Source organism: Phodopus roborovskii, unplaced genomic scaffold, assembly GCF_943737965.1.
Source record: "Phodopus roborovskii unplaced genomic scaffold, PHOROB, whole genome shotgun sequence".
Lineage (NCBI taxonomy): Eukaryota > Metazoa > Chordata > Mammalia > Rodentia > Cricetidae > Phodopus > Phodopus roborovskii.
The window spans coordinates 20,455,823-20,473,917 of record NW_026126469.1 but is presented as its reverse complement, the minus strand read 5'-3'; the positions used below and the strand labels follow the sequence as shown (position 1 = coordinate 20,473,917).

General features: G+C 47.4%; 2 protein-coding genes across 2 annotated transcripts in view; both read left to right on the top strand.

Moving 5' to 3' along the window:
- Positions 1-18,095, top strand: part of Dtx3l (deltex E3 ubiquitin ligase 3L) — a 795,722-nt gene that overhangs the window by 433,966 nt on the left and 343,661 nt on the right. The window lies entirely within an intron of this gene.
- Positions 1-18,095, top strand: part of Pdia5 (protein disulfide isomerase family A member 5) — an 87,603-nt gene that overhangs the window by 50,196 nt on the left and 19,312 nt on the right. Inside the window, exons 9-11 of the mRNA XM_051191404.1 lie at positions 841-932; positions 1,021-1,092; positions 9,528-9,664. Of these exons, the coding sequence (XP_051047361.1) occupies positions 841-932; positions 1,021-1,092; positions 9,528-9,664 (301 nt within the window). The remainder of the gene's footprint in view (positions 1-840; positions 933-1,020; positions 1,093-9,527; positions 9,665-18,095) is intronic.

The following is an 18,095-nucleotide window of genomic DNA, read 5'->3' as shown; positions in this document are numbered from 1 at the left end:
CAATTCCATGATACTCTGCTCTGTGAGCAGCCTTTCTTTGCTGACCATTCAGCAACATCCTCTGATGAGAACAGACTCGGGATTGTAGCACCTAATCCAGCCCCATGGGAGAAGATGCCACTGTAAGAAGGGCGCATCTCAGGAGACACCACATTTTGTGTGGTTCTTAGTACTTGGCCATATAGCAGTGACACCGTTACTCACTTTACAATTCATGGCGTGGACCGTGGAGGCCTTTATAATTATAGTCAAACCGGGTTGGGTGTCAGGGTCACCAGCAGGAAGAAAGAGAAAGGTCACATGGCAAGGTCGGGAATGGGGAGAGATTTAAGCAAGTCTGTGGACACCTTGATTCTTATGTTCTGTGAGAACCATGGCCTCCTTAGCCACATATGAGGAATGGAGTGTGGGACTAATGTATTAAGCCTATGTGGACAGCCTGAGGACAGGATGTGAGATGCCCAAGGCCCCTTACACAGGCTCAGTGTGTCCAAAAGCCAGTTTCAGCAACTTAGAAAGATCAAACCTACTTGAACATGAACAGAGAAAAAGGACATGTCGTGTACTTGGGTGGCTGTGCTCTTGATCCAGGCCTTCTTGAACTCAGCCCTCAGAGCCCTGTTTTTGTTCCAAATGGTCCTTCATGTGGAGCAGCTGTCTGGAGGGCAGCCCTGGAGATCCAGTGCCCAGTTGTCTGGTCTGGTTCAGACAGCCCTGTTCCCCTGGTTACACACCAGCTTGCAAGGCTATGTCCCAAGTGTCTTCTTCCAGTGAGACAACTGGCAAGGCCATGCATGGGTGGACTCAGGCAGTGGACCAGTCTCTTCTCCACTCTTTCAGGTGCTGGCTGGGATGAACGTCTACCCCTCAGAGTTTGAAAACATCAAGGAAGAGTACAATGTGCGAGGCTACCCTACCATCTGCTATTTCGAGTAAGTCCCCTGATTCCCTTCTGGAGTACGCTGCCCCCTGATGGTATTGGTGTCCCTAGCTGAGCCACTTTATCTCTCTCCGTTTTAGGAAAGGGCAGTTTCTGTTCCAGTATGAGAACTATGGGTCCACGGCTGAGGACATTGTGGAGTGGCTGAAGAAGTAAGTCAGGCGTTTGTGTCTGGGTTCATCTGCTGTGCTAAGGGCAGCCTCTCATTCCCTGGGCTGTGCTGGAGAAGAGCTCAAGGAAAGGAAAAGACTGTCGCACTGCCTGTGTGGCTGGTTCCCCCATGCAGATCTGTGATGGGGGTGCAGGAGCTGTGAGCTGTTGATCTGTGGTGATGGGACCTTCTAGAGTCTGCCCTTCCCTCTCTCTCTTCTTGGCAAGGAGCTGGGGAGGGGCTATCTAACCTGTCTACGCTCTTTGCATAGTCAAGGGTTTCTGAAATCTTCTCATTCAAATTGAATTCCAACCCCCATACACACACACACACACACCCCAACTGTGATGGATAGAAGTATTTCTCACCCAGGATGTTGTGTTTGAGAGAGTTCCACAGAGGTCTCTCTGAAAATAGGACTGTCACTGAGTGCTTATTTAAAAAACAACACTGCATTAGATGTTGTGAAACTATTCTGGAACATTTTAATGCCTTCGACTCACACACACACACACACACACACAACCCTGCTTTATGGCAGTCTTCAATCCCTGCTTTATATATGATTAGATCTCTGGACATCAAGCCCCACAGTTCTGCCAGCCCCATCCCTCATCGTAGCTGACATGAGCCAGGCCTGCTATGGTGTCTTGTCCATCATCCCACTGAGTGTTCCACTCTTCCTAAGCTAAGCCTAACCTTGCCAGAGCCCTAGCACAGCTCCGTGTTCTTTCCTGGAGCCCCCAGGCCACTGTTTCCCCGGTGCCCACCCTGCTGTCATGTGTGGTCGCTTGTGCATACATGTAGAAACAACAGCTACTGTTTAGGGCTTCTGCTTCCTGTCCAGTACTCACAGTAGCAATGGCAGGAAGGTGTTCTTATATATGTTTCATGGTTGAGTTAACCCAGGCGGAGGGACAGAGCAACTTGGGTAGCTAGACTGCTGACCCTGCTCCCAGGAGACCCCCCTAGAATCCACTCAGAGTTCAGCATAGGTCCTCAGCCTCACCCATTCTCCAGCTGCCAGCTCATTAATACATATTGGCATCTTTACTTTAGGGACCCTAGGGTTAAAGAATTAGTTATCCAAAGATATAGAGGTTCGAGATGTGGTTTTAGAAATTGTGATAAGAATGGATTTGTATTTAAAAAAAAAAAAAAAAAAACTCTGAGGAACACACTGATTTCTGGATGTTGAAACCCTTTCTCCCTGAACTCCCAGGGGCCTGGGAGATGAAACATCAGTCCACCTGTGTTTGAATAGAGACATGCATTTTTTGGAAGCATTTTCATGTCTCTGTCCCCATCGGCTACCTCATTTTCAGCCCCTGCCTGGGAAGGCTGTTCCCTATTACTATGTGTGCTCCGTCTTACCTGGGCCTTCACTTTCCTATTTCCCTTTTTCATTTGATAATAAGCATGTACTCTCCTCCAGCCTGACATATCTTGGTCCGCTTTGGGAAAAGGTTTCAACAAATAGCAATCTCATTTGTCACCAGAGCATAAAATCTGCCTGCTTCCCTCCCCCTTTGCTAACCTTTTCTCATTTCAGAATACCCTCATCTCTTTCTAGAAGGATAAGGTTTTGTCTGGGGTGGGGGATGGGAGTGGGGAGATGTGATCAGGGCAGCCAGCTGTTGGTAGACTTGGGGTTTGCTCGGTGGGGATTTGTGACCAGTTGCTGGTTGCTGTCTCTCCCAGAGCACGCCACCTGTCCCCCAGCCTCTCTACATCCACCTGCTCCCGCACTGACCTGATCTGCAGGAAGCCCAGAGCTGCCTGTTACAGAGCACTGTTCCAGCTGAGCCTTCTTCTTCACCTCTTTTCTCATCTTCTTGGCGTCGGAAGCCCTTGCTGTCAGCCTCGTACATCTATAGTCTCTTAGATGAGAGAGCATCTGGGAACTGGCGGAAAGAAACCTTGTGGCTCCCTGCAGCCTCACTCTAGGCAGATGTGAGCACTCAGGGTTGGGGCACACTGCTGTGCTCCCCCCATCAAAGTAGGAATAGATAGGTCAGCTCTTACGGGGTGTCCAGTCAACTTCCTGTTTCCATGCCCCAGCAAGTTAGCCACATCACCGTGTTGTCAACTACCTTACGTTTTTAAGTATTTTTCTGAGTTTGTGGACTTTCAAGTCAGGCGTTTCTTTAGAAAACCTTTTAAAGTATGAGGAAAAAGCACTCCTATACCCTCTTCCCAGAGATATTTGGGTGAATTTCCTTCCAGATTTTCCACTGTGCATACCCAGCTCCGTGTGTGGTTTTTCCTTGTTGTGTATATTTTAAGTCTTTACCAGTTCCTTCAGTCCTACTGGGCAGTAAAGGACCTCATCTTAGCACTGCCCTGGCCCTGAGCTGTTCCCCAGGGTCTCTGTATAGCCAAATGTGAAAAGCCTGAGGGGCATCCATCCTGGCTGTTTCTTCCGTCAACGTGTAAAACCCCAGAGGGAACCTGCCCTCCCTAGAACCAGCCCTGGTGTCTGGTGGTACAAGGGCTCTGGAGTAGACCGTCGTCATAGTAGCTGCACCCCTTGTGGTTCTGGGGGCTCCATCCCCTCTGCTGAGTTGGGGTGGTAGGCAAGTAGAGGAGTCCATTGTGGCCTAGCTGTGTACCTCTGCCTGTGTATGTGAACCGGAGGTAAAGTGAATTAACAGACACCAAGCGTTCTTGCCCCCTACTGCTCCGAGTTGCCTTTGTCTGACTCACACATCTCGCAGAGATGAGCTTATGGGTGACCTTTCCAGTCCTAGAGAGCCCAGGACAGATATTACTGTCTAACGTGTAGAGTCCAGGATTCAACAGGAAGCCTGGAGGGGTACTGAGGAGTCAGTAAGCATGCCCCAGCAATTACCCACGGTGTCCTTTGCCTCCCTGCATTTGTTTTTTAAATCATGTATATTTTTAAGTATGTGGGCTGTCTGTGCACACTTGCGTGTGCAGGTACCCATGGACATGCACCCATGCACAGGCCAGAGGAGGTGCTGAGTGTTTTACTTTGTCACTCTCTGCCTTATTCCCTTGCAGCAGGGTCTCTCAACACATCTAGAGCTAGGCTGGCAGCAGCAAGGCCAGGAGATCCTCCTGTGTCCACCTTCCACTGGGGTTAGTACTGGGGTTAGATACAGGAGACTACGCTTGCTTTATTTATTTATTTATTTATTTATTTATTTATTTATTTATTTATATATTTATATGTAACCAAGTCCATTTAAATGAAAACAAGGATTTATAGACAATATTTGGGAATTTGGGCGTCGTTCTTTCCAAACTACTTCCTGCTGGTAAGGGGCGCTGTCATGGGGGATTCTAAGAAGATGCAGAAATCCTGGCTGTAGTCTGCAAGGCTGCCTTGTTCAAGCTGTTTTGAATGTAGGATCACCTGGTACTCTGTTTCAGCCGGTCTGGCTTGATCAAACCACATTAGTCTGGAAGGAATCCAAAGCTTTTCATTTTCTGTGGAAACAAAAATAGAAATCCTTTTCCCCAGTAACTTGTCCTTGAACTTAAATTTTGGAGTCAAAGCATATTTCTTTTTATTTAATTTATTATTTTACATGTCGATCCCAGTTCCCTCTCCCTTTCTCCCTCCCTCCTTCCCTCCCTTTTACCCTCTCTGCCCTCTTACATGCACCCTAACCACCCTCCCCTCCCATCCCCCCACCCCAATTCCATATGTAGGGCAATGCCATCCAGTTGGGGTCATGTAGATCTGACAGGTCATGTGAAGTAGGGACTAGGGCTTCTCTCCTGTCTCTAGATTAAGGCAGTTATCCCTCCATGGGGGATGTGCTCGCAAGGTCCTTTTGTGCACCAGGGATATATCCTGGCTCCACTGTCTGAGGTCCCTTAGACTGCTCAGTCCTTTTTGCTGAGACCCACATTCAGGGGGGCCTGAGTCAGTCCCATGCTGGCTTCCCAGCTATCAGTCTGGGGGCCCTTTAGCTCCTCCTTGTTCAGGTAAGCTGTCTCTATGTACGCTTGATTTTTTTTTTTTTATATGGGCTCTGGGAATTTGAACCCAGGTATTCACACTTGTGTACTAAGGTCTTTTATCCACTGAACACACCCCAACCCTTTGCCTCATTTATGCATGATTATCTAGGAATGTCTAGTTAGTCCTTGGTTCATTTACAGAGCATCTCCTGCCTATTGTCTGTCTGGGAAAACCTGAGAAGTAGCTGTAAAAAGGTCAGCGAGTAGTCCATTGTCCAGCAGATAGATACAGCTTTATATATATTCTTTTTGAAAATTCTTCTCTCACATTACTTCCCAACCACAGTTTCCCTCCCTCGTTTCCTCCCACCTTCCCTCTCTTCCAGATTCACTCGATCTTCTGTTTCCCTTCAGAAAAGGGCAGGTCTTCCGGGGATATCAACCAAACATGGCATATCAGGTTGCAATAAGACTAGGAACTTCCCCTTGTATTAAGGCTAGACAAGGCAACCCAGTAGCAGGAAAAAGGTCCTAAAACCAGGCAAAGCAGTTGAACACACACCTGCTTCCACTGTTAGGAATCCCTCAAGAACACTAAACTACATAACGGTCTGCACAGGGCCAAAAGGCTCCCTGATTGTTGGTTGGTCCCTCTGATACCTATGAGCCCAGTGTAGTTGATTCTATGCATTTTCTTTTCTTTGTTTTTAAATTTATTTCTTTTTATTTTATGTCCATTGTCGTTTTGCCTATGGAAAGTCTGTATGAGGGCATCAAATCCCCTGGAACAGTAGTTAGACAGTTGTAAGCTGCCATGTGGGTGCTGGGAATTGAACCTGGGTCCTCTGGAAAAAGCAGTCAGTGCCCTTAACCACTGAGCAATTTCTCCAGCCCCTCTTATGTGTTTTCTTGTGATATCCTTGACCCCTCTGGTTCTCTCTCTTCTGTGGAGTTCCCTAAGCTCTGCCTAATGTCTGGCTGTGGGTCTCTGCATTTGCTCCCATCAGTTGTCTGGCAGGTATTTTAAGTTGAAGTTGCTTACTGGATTTCTGCAGTCCAGTGTTTTTATCCCTTGTTCTGTTGTCTGCTGAAGATAGACTTACACAGTGCTCAAGTTTCTTCTCTGGAGCCTCTACTGGTTGATGTTAGTTCTCCTCAGACGTACAGAAAATAAATTATGATTTCTCTTTTCTAAGCAGTCTGAAATAACCATTTTAAACTTTTACTTGTTTGTTCTGCTATTTTGAGACAGGCTCTCACTATGTATTTGACCGGGCTAGCCTGTAACTCAATATGTAGACCAGGCTGGCCTGGAACTCACAGACTTCTGTTTGCCTCTGTCTCCTTTAGCCAGGTTTCTTCACTCATTATTCAGTAAGCTTGTATTAGTTGCCTGCTGTATGTTGGGTGCAAGAGATAGGAAGGCAAGAGGGAGCCCCAGTCTGCAGAGAGCTAGCTGCCTGGGGAGGCAGACAGTGAAAAGCATTACCCAGTGCTGGGTGCACAGCCTCTGTCTGCTCCTTTTTCAGCAAATTCTCCTACCATTGTGTCCCTCCCCTCCTGCAGTCTCTCTTGAAAGTTGTCTGTTTACAGTGACACCCCTTTTTCAGCCCAGTGCAGCAGCACTGCACCGCACTTCAAGGGTGTGGCTCCTGCAGTCAGGGTGGTTCCTTTTTTCCCCCTAGCTCCTGAAATTGTGCTGATCCCTTCCCTCCCCCCCTGCCCCTTGTCTCTCCTGTTGTTTTCATTTCAGTGGAATTACACATTCAGAACAAAGGAACAAAACCTCCTTGTGGTTTTAGGGTCGACTCTAAATGGAAGCTATTTCTTAACACTCTGCCAAGACTGAGCTTCTGCATCTCATGTCGATGCTCTTGTTGGGCTTTTTAAAATTACTTTGATTTTTGTTGTTTTGTTTTTCAAGACAGAGTTTCTCTGTGTAACTCCGGCTGTCTTGGAACTCACTCTGTAGACCAGGCTGATCGCAAACTCAGAGATCTACCTGCTTCTGCCTGCCCCCCACCCTCCATCAAGGGCTAGGATTAGAGGCATGTACCACCACCGCCCAGCCTTCTTTGATTTTTAATAGACTACATTCATATAATTTTTTAAAGATCTAAGATACTTAAGTATGCATTGAAAAGCCTTACTTCTGCCTTTTCTCTTCCCTTCCCATTCTCCCTGCCTCACCCTAGAGGTATCAACTTCAACTCATTTCTTGTATGATCTCAAACTCTTTTGCATAGCAGGTACAAATAAGAGCATTTATCTCCTCTTTTTATACAAGAGCTGGTAGGCTATAGATTGCTCTGTGTATCTCCAGAAGTCTGTCCATGCTGCTATGTAAAGAATATACATTGTTCTAGAGCGCTCAGCCCTCCACTAATAGAGATGGCTCATGGTACCTAACCTGCTCTGATTGATGCATACTGGCTGACCCTTGCCACTGCATGGCAAATCACCTGCTACAGATTCATTTGAAAAAGTAACCATATCATCTTCATCATCATCATTATTTTGAAATAGAGTCTCACTATGTAAACGTGGCTGGCCTGGAACTTGCTATGTAGACCAGGCTGGCCTCAAAGTCAGAAAGGTCTGTCTGCCATCTGCTGGGGTTAAAGGGATGTGCTACCGCATCTAGATACTGTGAAGATGAATTCTCTAATGTAATTGGTGGTGTCAAGGGTTGGTGGCTTGAGCCCAAATATAAAAAGCTAGATTTCATGGAACTAAGGTGTGGCCAGTGATTTCCCAAAGTTTGAATTTTTGTCGCCAGGAACGTCTTATTTTATAGTGTGGGGGTCATATCCTGTGTCCCAAGTCAGGTCCAACCTCCATCCTCAGATCAGAAAGCAGCTGGGTACAGCAGCACACACCTTTAATCTCAGCACTCAGAGGCAGAGGCAGGCAGATGTCTGAGTTTGAGGCCAGCCTACTCTACAGAGCAAGTTCCAGGACAGCCAGAATCACATATCTTGAAAACAATAAAAAATAAATAGGTGGAAAGCAGGAAAGATGTGGTCCTACTGGGAAGAGGGACAAAAGGATCCAGCAACCCCCCAAGCCTGTCTTTGGGGGTGCTGATGTGAGGTAGTGTCTGAATAGAGAACCATGGATTCTTGTAAACTGACCCGATCAAGGTGTGGTCTTGCTCACTATTGACCCATCCTTATCTGAGCTTCAGTCTCCATTGTAGAACTGTGTGAAATCTCTTCCAGGGAGATCGGTTCCCCCTCCAGCTGGTGCCTTTCCCTTTTCCCAGCATGGGATTCCAAAGATGGTCTTATTTCTTTGGGGTCCAATGCTTCAGGTCTGATAGTCAGGCTGAGAGACTCTTGAGAAATCTCCCCTCCTATCAGACCGGTCTGACACTGGGTAAGCTTGGACCAAAGGCTTTGCCACTTTCTGTTTCTCGAGACCAGTGAGACCCAGGCTACCAGGGCAGCTCAGTCCACAGAGCCAACATGTGCTCACAGGCTCTGAACCCAGCTTCTGCTTCTGTGGGGTTGGGAGATGGCAAGTCCTGCTGTGTGAGCCGCCTTGTTCTCTGATTAATTCTCCAGCCCAGACTGCTGGAAATCTTAAAATGTTCCCTGCTGTAGGCGCTTTCAGGCAGGGAACAATGGTTGTCTTTTCACATTTGTCATTCAAAGGGTTTTTTTCAAAGCTGCAGTTAAGGTGTTTTGGCAAAGGTGCTTGGCCATAAAGCAGTGAGAATCATCTGTCACCAGCAGGGATCTTATGTCACCAGCCATCTCATCCTGGGCAGGAAGTGGGTACCTGGGAGCCTCCCCTTCACATAGCACCAGGGTTATACACACCAGCCTGTGGTTCTCCATGAAGGAAACAGGCTCCTAAAAGATCAGGCAGTCGCTGGGGTTTGCAGCTAGTGAGTGATGAGGCAGACGAGGGCTCTGGGGGCAGCAGCCATGTCTGTTCTCAACCTTTAGAAGGATTAGTAAAGTACTGACGATTCTGGCAGGATGTATACCACCAACCTGGTTTTCCTCAGGCTCATTGGTCACTCCACACACCCCTTCACAGCTTCTTTCTGCTCAGCCAGGTTTGGTTTTCCCCAGCCCTCTGGCCTCACTCCTTCACCCTCCTGTGCCCGTGGGTGGCACAGAGCAGGGCATCCGGCTTCCCCAGAGGGCACTCTGCACCATTGCTTTGTTCTTGCCGGCTTGCTGGAAGTTTGCAATGCCTTGAAAAGGCTAGCAAGCCCCCCAGTTGCTGGGAAAAGCGAGATTTCCGGGGCTGTCTAGAAAGCTGTAGCAAACAGCCATCATGTGTGTTGATGTCTGCTTATCAAGTACCTTACTGCTACTCTGAGGGGCAGTGACAGGGCAATCCCTTTCGGCCCAGGACTCTTCTCCAGGTCCAGTTTCCAGCGTATGAAAGGCCTTGGTGTGGGAGCTATGTGTCCAGGGGGCTGGATTTTGTAAGGGCTGTTCAGGCCCCAGGGCTAGCTCTGAGCTCTGCCTGTTTTTGGTCTTCCAGTCCACAGCCACCACAGCCCCAGGTCCCCGAGACTCCCTGGGCAGATGAGGGCGGCTCCGTTTATCACCTGACCGATGAAGACTTTGACCAGTTTGTGAAGGAGCACTCCTCTGTCCTCGTCATGTTCCACGCCCCATGTGAGTGGAACTCTGCTGCCCCTACCTCCCCCTTCCTCAGAGTAGGACGCCACCTTGGGACTGGCTGGATAGGGGGCACAGTGGGGACTGGCATGGTGCCTATCCCCAGCTCATGCACCTGCCTTGTGTCTCTATCAGAGCTGGCACAAAAGTCCTGATCAGGCCACACGTGTTCCTCAGGAGAACTCAGGGAAGCTCCATCCCCTGTAGGCCTGAGTGTCCTCCAAGCTAGCGGGACCGAGGAGTCACACTGGGTTCTGGCGAGAGCAGAACTGGTCCTCCTTACCTAGGGTGGGAACCATCTGGAGAGAGGGCCTGCATCTAGAGTGCCTCCCTGCTGCTTCAGGCACAGCCTGAGATGACCACAGAGAATCACAGTCCCTGGTGCTCTCAGAGTGGCTGGAAGGCATGTAGCTTAGAATCTGAGCCCGTGTCCTCTCTGCACTGTGGAGAACAGAAGGTTGATTAGACAGCTTCAGGAGGAGACGGCTGTCCTGGGAGCAAGAGCAAGGTCATAGGGCAGCCCTGCTTGGTGCTTCCAAGGGCTTCTGGGAAAGGCTGACCACTCCCCATTGGAGATGAGCTGGGACAAGATGTGTACACATGAGGGCCTCTGTTCTCATAGCCTCCTGCCACCAGTTTGGTCCAGTAATTATGAGAAGAAGAAAAGCAAGAATTCCATGCTTCCCAGATGAGTACCAGAAGGTGTGTGAGAGGGAAAGAAGGTGTAGAGCCATAGAGATACCCTCCAAGAGGAGAAGGATGCACAGTTGATAGTCCTGTCAGCATAAGGTCCTCATGCTAACAGAGTAGCTGATTAAAGATAGGGTCAGAGGAGCCCAGCAAGATGGCAGACATCTGTGATCACAGCCCTGGGGGTAGGAGAGCATAGGCTACAGAGTGAGACCATATTCTCCAGGTCTGGAGCTAAGTGTCTTAGTTTCGGGTATCCCCAAGATTAGTGAGACCTTAGAGAAGGTCACTGCCTGGACAGCAGGAGGCACTATACCCACCCACCTCCAAGCTAAAATATGCTTTCCTGACCCATCCCAGAGTTGTGGATGGAAGCAAGTCTTGCAGGATATTATTATGTATGATTCAGAGCAAAGCCACCCTGCTACATCCCCATCCCAGCTGTAGAGGTGGGTACTGGCAGATGCCCCAGTATGTTCTCCTTCAGGGGTGCTCACTCATGCCCTCCGTTCATGGGTTGGATCATGTGTTTATCCCCACTTTCCTGTAAAGTGAAGGGTTCAAGCAACAGCATGGGGTTCAGTTCTAGACGAACTGCCTGCTGATGTCCCTGTAGATGACAGTGGCTCTCTAGACCCTCTTCCTTGCAGGGAACTGTGCCTTTCAGTCTGGGAAGGGCTGAAGCCTCATGGAGTCAAGGGGAGCCAAAGCTCAGGGTTGGATCCACAGGGAGCACTTTTAGTTGCTTGGATTTGTACTTTGAGCCAGAGTGCTCCCCAAACCCCGTTAAGAGGCTGGAGGCTACGGAGCAAGAGAGGGTGACTCCTGAAAGTCATGATATTGCATTTGTCATCCCAGGCCATATAGAGAGTGACTGGGAAGCAGACCACCCCCCTGGATGATCAAGGAAAATTAAATTGGATTCTGTGCATAGCAAATCACCGAGTCTGCTGGGGATTGCTGGCCGTGCTGGGCTTGGCTCCTGGGCAGGGTTACTGGATCAGAGAGGGAGCATGCCTTTCTTGTAGGGAGACAGTCAGTGGGCAAATTGCTGTTCTGCCTGCGATAGAGAGAGCAGGACAAGATGGTGCCACCTGGGGGATGCGTCCTCATCCTGCCTTGTCTGGGTCTGTCTGGAGAGTATATACTTGGTTGTAGTCAGCAACTAAAAAGCAGGTTACAAGCATCCAGGCCGACAATCAGAGATGCAGGGTTTATAGTTGAGTAAAGAATACCACCAGCTGAAAAGAGCCAACTTCTTCCCTAAGATGTTTCAAACAGCACAATAGACCAAAGGAGTAAGGTTTAATCTACAAAAGTAGCCTAACTTGTATTTAATGATTTTTAGCAGTTTTATAGATGAATGACCTTCCAGTGAATGGGGAAGAAGGCTCAGCTGATTTCCAGCTGATTCCCAGCAGACTCCCTGTGGGACCTGCAGTCTTTCCATGCATTGTTCTGTTCTGTACATGAGCTAAGTGCTAAGGCAATGATTGTCTCTGTCTCCCTTTGAACGGCCAGGGAGAGAAGGCCTTCAGCGTTCCTCCTGACCCATGCCAAGCCAGGCAGGAGCTCCTGGCAACTGTAGTTTGCAGAGAAAGGCACCTCACATGATTGGTGCCTGCAGCTTTCTTGGGGTACCTATGGGCATAGTCCTGGGCTCCCAGAGGGAGAGGCATATGGGCCCTGGTTGTTGTATATTGTCAATCCTCTGTAGTCAAACTGACTTTGAAACCTGTGTTGGTCCCCCAGCTTCTTTATGCCTCAGCTTGTCTGGTAGCTTCATGGTTTTCCTTCTCTGCCTCCCAGTAAGCAATATAGACTCTCTGTGGCAGAGCCTGGCTTTGCAGCCCCAGAACAGCCTCTGCTCCTCTGTCAGCTAAGCCTCTTGTCTGCCTTCCATCTGGCCCTCCATGTGAGGCTTAGCATGAGTGCTGCATCACAGAAGACTGTAGTTCTAGGCCCATTTCAGCCCCTCAGGGGATAAAAGCAGGGTCTGTAAAAAGCATGTCCACTGGTACTGGCTATTGCCACTCTCCAGCGCCTTTTATTTACTTCTGCCACAGTCTGTGCGAGAAATCAGATGGCTGTCACTCCCCTTCTCTTGTATTCTCCTTCCTTCCTTCTTCCCCTTCTTTCCTTTTCCTCCTCCCCCTTCTTCTTTTTAAATTTTAAAGATGGGGTCTCTAGCCCAAGCTGTCCTCAAACTTCCAGTGTAGCCAAAGATGACCTTGACCTTCTGATCTTCCCATCACATCTTAAGTGCTAAGGCTCCAGCCATATACTACCATGCCCATTTTTATAGTTCTAGGGGCCAAGCCCAGGGCTTTGTGTGTGCCAGTAAAGCACTCTCCCAGGAGAGCCCCATCTCTCAGCCCCTTTGTTGGTTTGGGGGAGAGTACCTGCACAGTATGGAGAAATATAAATGACACAAAAGACAGAAAAGCAAAACTACCTCCAGTCCATTTCTAGAGAGGACCACTCCATTTGGAGGCATCAGTTTGCTAATATTTGCCCTTTCATTTCCTTCTTTTTGTTTTTTTCCTTTATAAAATAAAAAATTTTAGATTTATTTTATATGTATGTTTTGCCTGCGTGTATGTATTTGCACTATATACTTGCCTGATACCTGGGGAGGCCAGAAGAGGATGTTGGATCCCCTGATATTGGAGTTATAGATGGCTGTGAACCACCATGTGGGTGCTGGGAACCACATCCAGGTCCTCTATGAGGATAGACAGCAAGTGCTCTTTGCCACCTAGTCATGTCTCCAGCCCCCTGTCCCTTGCCTCTAATGTCTTTAGGGTAGCATGTAGTAAAACTGGCCTTCTTGTCAACATCTGTATAGACTGTGCAACTATCATGCCCAAGAAGCCTGATGCTTCTTTTCTAATTACACAGATGGTTTAATAATAATAAGATTGCCTGCTGCTGGCAGTGTAGCATTCAGGGGCTGTGTAAGAATACAGTGTAAACAGTTGGATACCATCTCTCCTAGGCTGCTCTCCACCCCAGGGTTGGACACTACCAAAGTCAGCATCTCCATTTTTTTCTGAAGTGCTTCGTCCACGTGATGAGAATTTTCTTTTCTTCTCCTCCTCCTCTTCCTCCTCTTCCTGCTCCTATTTTAATATGAGTAGGGTCATTGTTTAAATTCATTTTCCTATGATTTGACTTTTTTCACTTACCAGTAGGTTCTGATGTTTTCGTGTAGATATAAGTGTTGACATTTAAATCTAACCACTGCATAGTGTGTTATGATTTGGAGATGCCGTAAAGTTTAAACAAATCCCCTATTGATAGACATTTGTCCTCAATTTGTCACTATTCAAACAATACAGGAAACATTTTTAGACATAAATTGGGACCCATGTGTGAGTATTTAGGATTAATTGACAAAGTGAAGTTGCTTGCCATGGATGGACTCATTGTTTTGGAACTTCTCTCAGTAACAGAGATTGTCCATGTGTGCAATGAGAATGTCCTCTGTAGGCCTAGAAATGGTCAGCATGGTCCCCAGTTGGTAGGTTTAGGAGGTGTAGCCTTGCTAGAGGAAGTACGTCACTGGAGGTAGACTTTGAGATTTTAAAAGCAACTCACCATTCCCCGTTTGTTCTTTGCTTCCTGCCTGTGATTTGAAAGCGGAGCTCTCTGCTGTGCACGCTGCCTGCTGTCTCCCTTCCTTGCCTTGATGGTGATGGAGTCTGACCGTCTGGAACCATTAGTCCAAATAAGCCCTTCCTTCTGTGAGTTGCCGTGGTCATGGTGTTTTATCACAGCCATAGGGAAGTGGCTAAGCTATGGACTGAGTATGAGATGTCCCTTACAGCCTCAAGTTTCAAATGATTATTCCCCAACCCATAGTACTATTTTGGGGAGACTGTAGAGCCTTCAGGAGGTTGGGGTACAACAGGCAGAAACAAGTCACTGAGGATAAGATTTTGAAAGTAACCATCAGGCCCTTCATTCTGGCCTAACTCTGTGCATCCTGGTCCATCATGGTATGAATTCCCACTGCAGTCCATGAAGTGACTCTGCCACGCCTTCCCTGTCACAGTGGACCAAAATTCTTGAAAACCATGAACCAAAAGAAATATTCCCTTCTTTAGGTTGTTTTCTGTCACAAATTGAGGTCATTGCTGCAGAAGTAGTGAATACACACCAATATTGTCAGTCTTTGCTTGCAGAACGAAACCACTGTTCATGCAGTAACCTGCTGTGTTAGCCAGCTTTCCATCACTGAAAATGTTCCTGAGAAAGCACAGGTTTAAATGAGCCAAGAGGTACTTTTGGCTCACGGTTTCAGTGGTGTTAATCCATGGTCACTTAGCCCATTGCCTTGGGGCCTTTGTCAAAGCAGAGCATCATGGCAGGGTGCACATGTGGGAGGAGGCCAGGGTAGTCAGAGAAGGCAAGGGACTATGCCCTTACAGGGAATAATGGAAACCTCCAGTCACATGAGATTTTGGGGAGGGCATTTAAGAGCCAAACTAGCACTCCGGCCTTTCAAGGTTTTTCAGTGAAAGCCACCTAGTCGTACTCTTGCCCCCTCCCCCTGGGCTGTCATGTTTTTATCCAGAGCTCTCTCATTATGGGTATTAGTCTTTATCTGTTGGTGTTTCCCCCTCCATCTCTGATGCTCTCACTTAGTCTATAGCTTGCTTTAACTTTGCTGAGGGGGTCTCCTTATACGAAGCTTTGTGTTTTTGTAGCCACATTGTAGTATTTCCTGAGTAATTGTTATGGATCAGGTGTTAATTCTAGACATACATTACTTGGTTTCATCTTTACCACAAATCCTGTATCATTGTCCCAGTTTTATTAAAAAAAAAAAAAAAAAAAACAGAGATAACATCAGGCTAATGAACTTGTCCAAGGTCACATGGCTGAACCAGTGCAATAGGATTAAAATTAGCCCAAGCAGTCCTGGAAGCCACACCTCAGCACTTAGCCATTCTGTGAGTTTGCCTTTCCCATTTGTGTTTTGCTTAGGAAATCTACCCCAGAATATGGCAACACTGTCCTGTCTTTTTTGTAACATTACTTTTTCATTTCACTTCTCTTCTAACTAACTTTTTATTTTATCTTTGGTCAGGGAAAGGAACTTTACCTTTTTTTTTTTTTTTTTTTTTTTTTTAATCTATGCATCTTTTCCCTTTACGTTGTCTTCTTGATATCCCATTATGTTACTGAAAACACTTCTCTTTTGTGCATGCTTTTGGTGGCTACATGATGTCACATCAGATAATAGCACTGCAAATTGCTTAGCCAGTAACATAATGTTGAGACTTTGAGTTGTTTACTGGATTTCCTATTATAAGTCACACTGCCGAGAACACTAACATGCATAAATATTTGTCCACGTCAGATTATTTCCTCAGGATTGAAACCTGCAAATAAAATGTTAAAAGCTTGTCATCCACATTTTATAATAACATAAAAGGTGGGGAGACCCCTGTGGGATGAAGGGCTGTGATAAATAGAAGTGTCTATCAGGGCGTGACTCAGTCCCAAGGGGTCAGCCAGTCAGCTTTGGCCCTTGATGGTACCCAGACATCTGCGATTCTACTGGCATTCGTAGGAAACCCACTGAACTGAGCTTGCAGGGAGTTTTACAGATGGGTTTGACCTCCTGGAAAATTCTGCTTTCAGAATCCAGGAAAGCCCATGCTACTCTATAATACAATTGTCAGTAGAGGTGAATTCCATATAATCCAAAGGTGTTTGAGGGTTTGGGGGTGACAGGAGGCCAGCATCCCTGGAACCAGGGGAGAATGGAATAGAGGTGTTTGTGTCAGACCTCCATGGATCACAGAGTTAGTAGTTAGCACACTTACAGCGATGATTTAAAAAAAAAAAAAAAAAAAAAAAAACAACAAGGAAGTTTGGCCATAAAATTTAATGGCCTGTCAAATCACCGTGTGGACACTATGCAGCAGGCCAGAGCTGTACTCCTCACATCTACGGTTCCTGACTGTCCTGTAGCTCACATAGCCAGGGACACCTGGAAAGCAAGACCCAGGAGATCGGGACTTGGGGTAACACAGACACTGTGTATCCCATAGCTCCCCCAAGTAGATGTTGTTAAGGAAGAGGACATTACTCAACCAGACCTTTCCCCAGTCTGGGCTTCCGTGGGCCTCTCATCATAAACTCTGTCTGAAGAAGTTGAATACCTAGCATTTGTGTCTCATTTGAAAAGCAGGAAAGGTGCTAGCGTGGAAAATCTTAATGATTTCTAGTGAGCTCTATCATAGGCATGAGAAATGCTAGACCAGCATCTAGAAGGCTGGAGATCTCTGAAGACAATTGTCAAAACAGGGAAGGGGCAGGGGAAGTACCCTCTGGTAGCAGGGAGAGAATGTATGTGCACAGTAAGTACCTTGACCACTGACTTTGCAAAGAAGGCATGTTTAGTCCCTTTAGCAAGGATTTGTACCCCTGCCCATAAAACATTTCATCTGGTTAAGCCTTTGTGTTAGTTTTCTATCATTAGGCCAAAATACCTGAGATAATCAACTTAAAAATTGAGGAGAGGCATATTTTGGCTCACAGTTCAGAGGTTTCTGTCCATGATCCATTGGCCCCATTTCTTTTTAGGCTGTGGTGAGGCAGACATGGTGACTGGAGTGCGTGGTAAAGGAGGCCACTTTCCTCAGAGTTGGCTGGGAAACAAAGAGGAAGAAGAATGGGCTGCAGTCCATTGTCACTTTTGAGGGCACAGCCCCAGGGGTCTAATTTCTAACTTCCTCCCGCTAGACCCCACATCTTCAAGGTTTTACCACTTTGTAATAGCGCCATGGACTGGGGCCCAAGCCCTTGACACGTAGGCCTACACGTATCCTAGCTATTATAGCACTTTGGTACAGAGGTATAAACCTGGACAGTGCAGCCCCAAGGTTCTCATTTAAAACAAAACATAGCAAAACAGAAAGAGTGGCGTTTGACATCAGAGTCAACCAGACGGACAGCTGACCCCTTCCTGTTCAGCTGAGGAGACAGGAAGCAGATAAACAGATGGCCCAGGGCACATTGGATAAAATTAGGGAAGAATGCTGGTTGTTAGAAGAAAGATGGATAGGGTGAGGCCTCTTTGGTTTGCAGGGTCAGAGAGGTTAAGATTGGAATTTGAACAGAAGCATAAGAAGGAGGGGTTACACATAAACTGAGGGGAGGGCAGGGAGGTTAGTATTTGAGGTGGGGTGGGAACTCCTTCAAGGGCCCTGAGGTAGCAGTAAGCTTGATGCGAAGGGAGAGAGACTGTAGCATGAAGGACGGAGGAAGTGAGCTGAGCCGAGGCTGACGGGCAGGTGGCAGCCAGATGGTACTGGGCTTTCGGTGATAATAAGGAGCTTAGAAGTGAGTCTGCCACCTGTGGCAGAAAGCCCTTGGAAAGTTTTAAGCAAGGGGATGTGATATGATTTATATTGTGAAAAGAGACCCTGGCTGCTCATAAATATCAGGAGATAGCACTGATCCATCACAAGGCAACCTAAAATTAAATGCCGTGGGAATACCTGAGTGAGGTATTTTATGACTAGAAGAAAAACAGCTCCATCAATGGAGCTGAAGTGAGCTGGAAAGATTCAAAGTGGGGCCCAAACCAGGGGGAGCACAGGGGGCTCTGGAGGGATGCTGTCCTCAACAGTCTTATCCATCAGGGCGGGGCTGTGATGAAGACGGTGAACCTGTGCGGACTTCTCATTTCATTTCCTAGAGCCACAAGCCCACTGCTCTC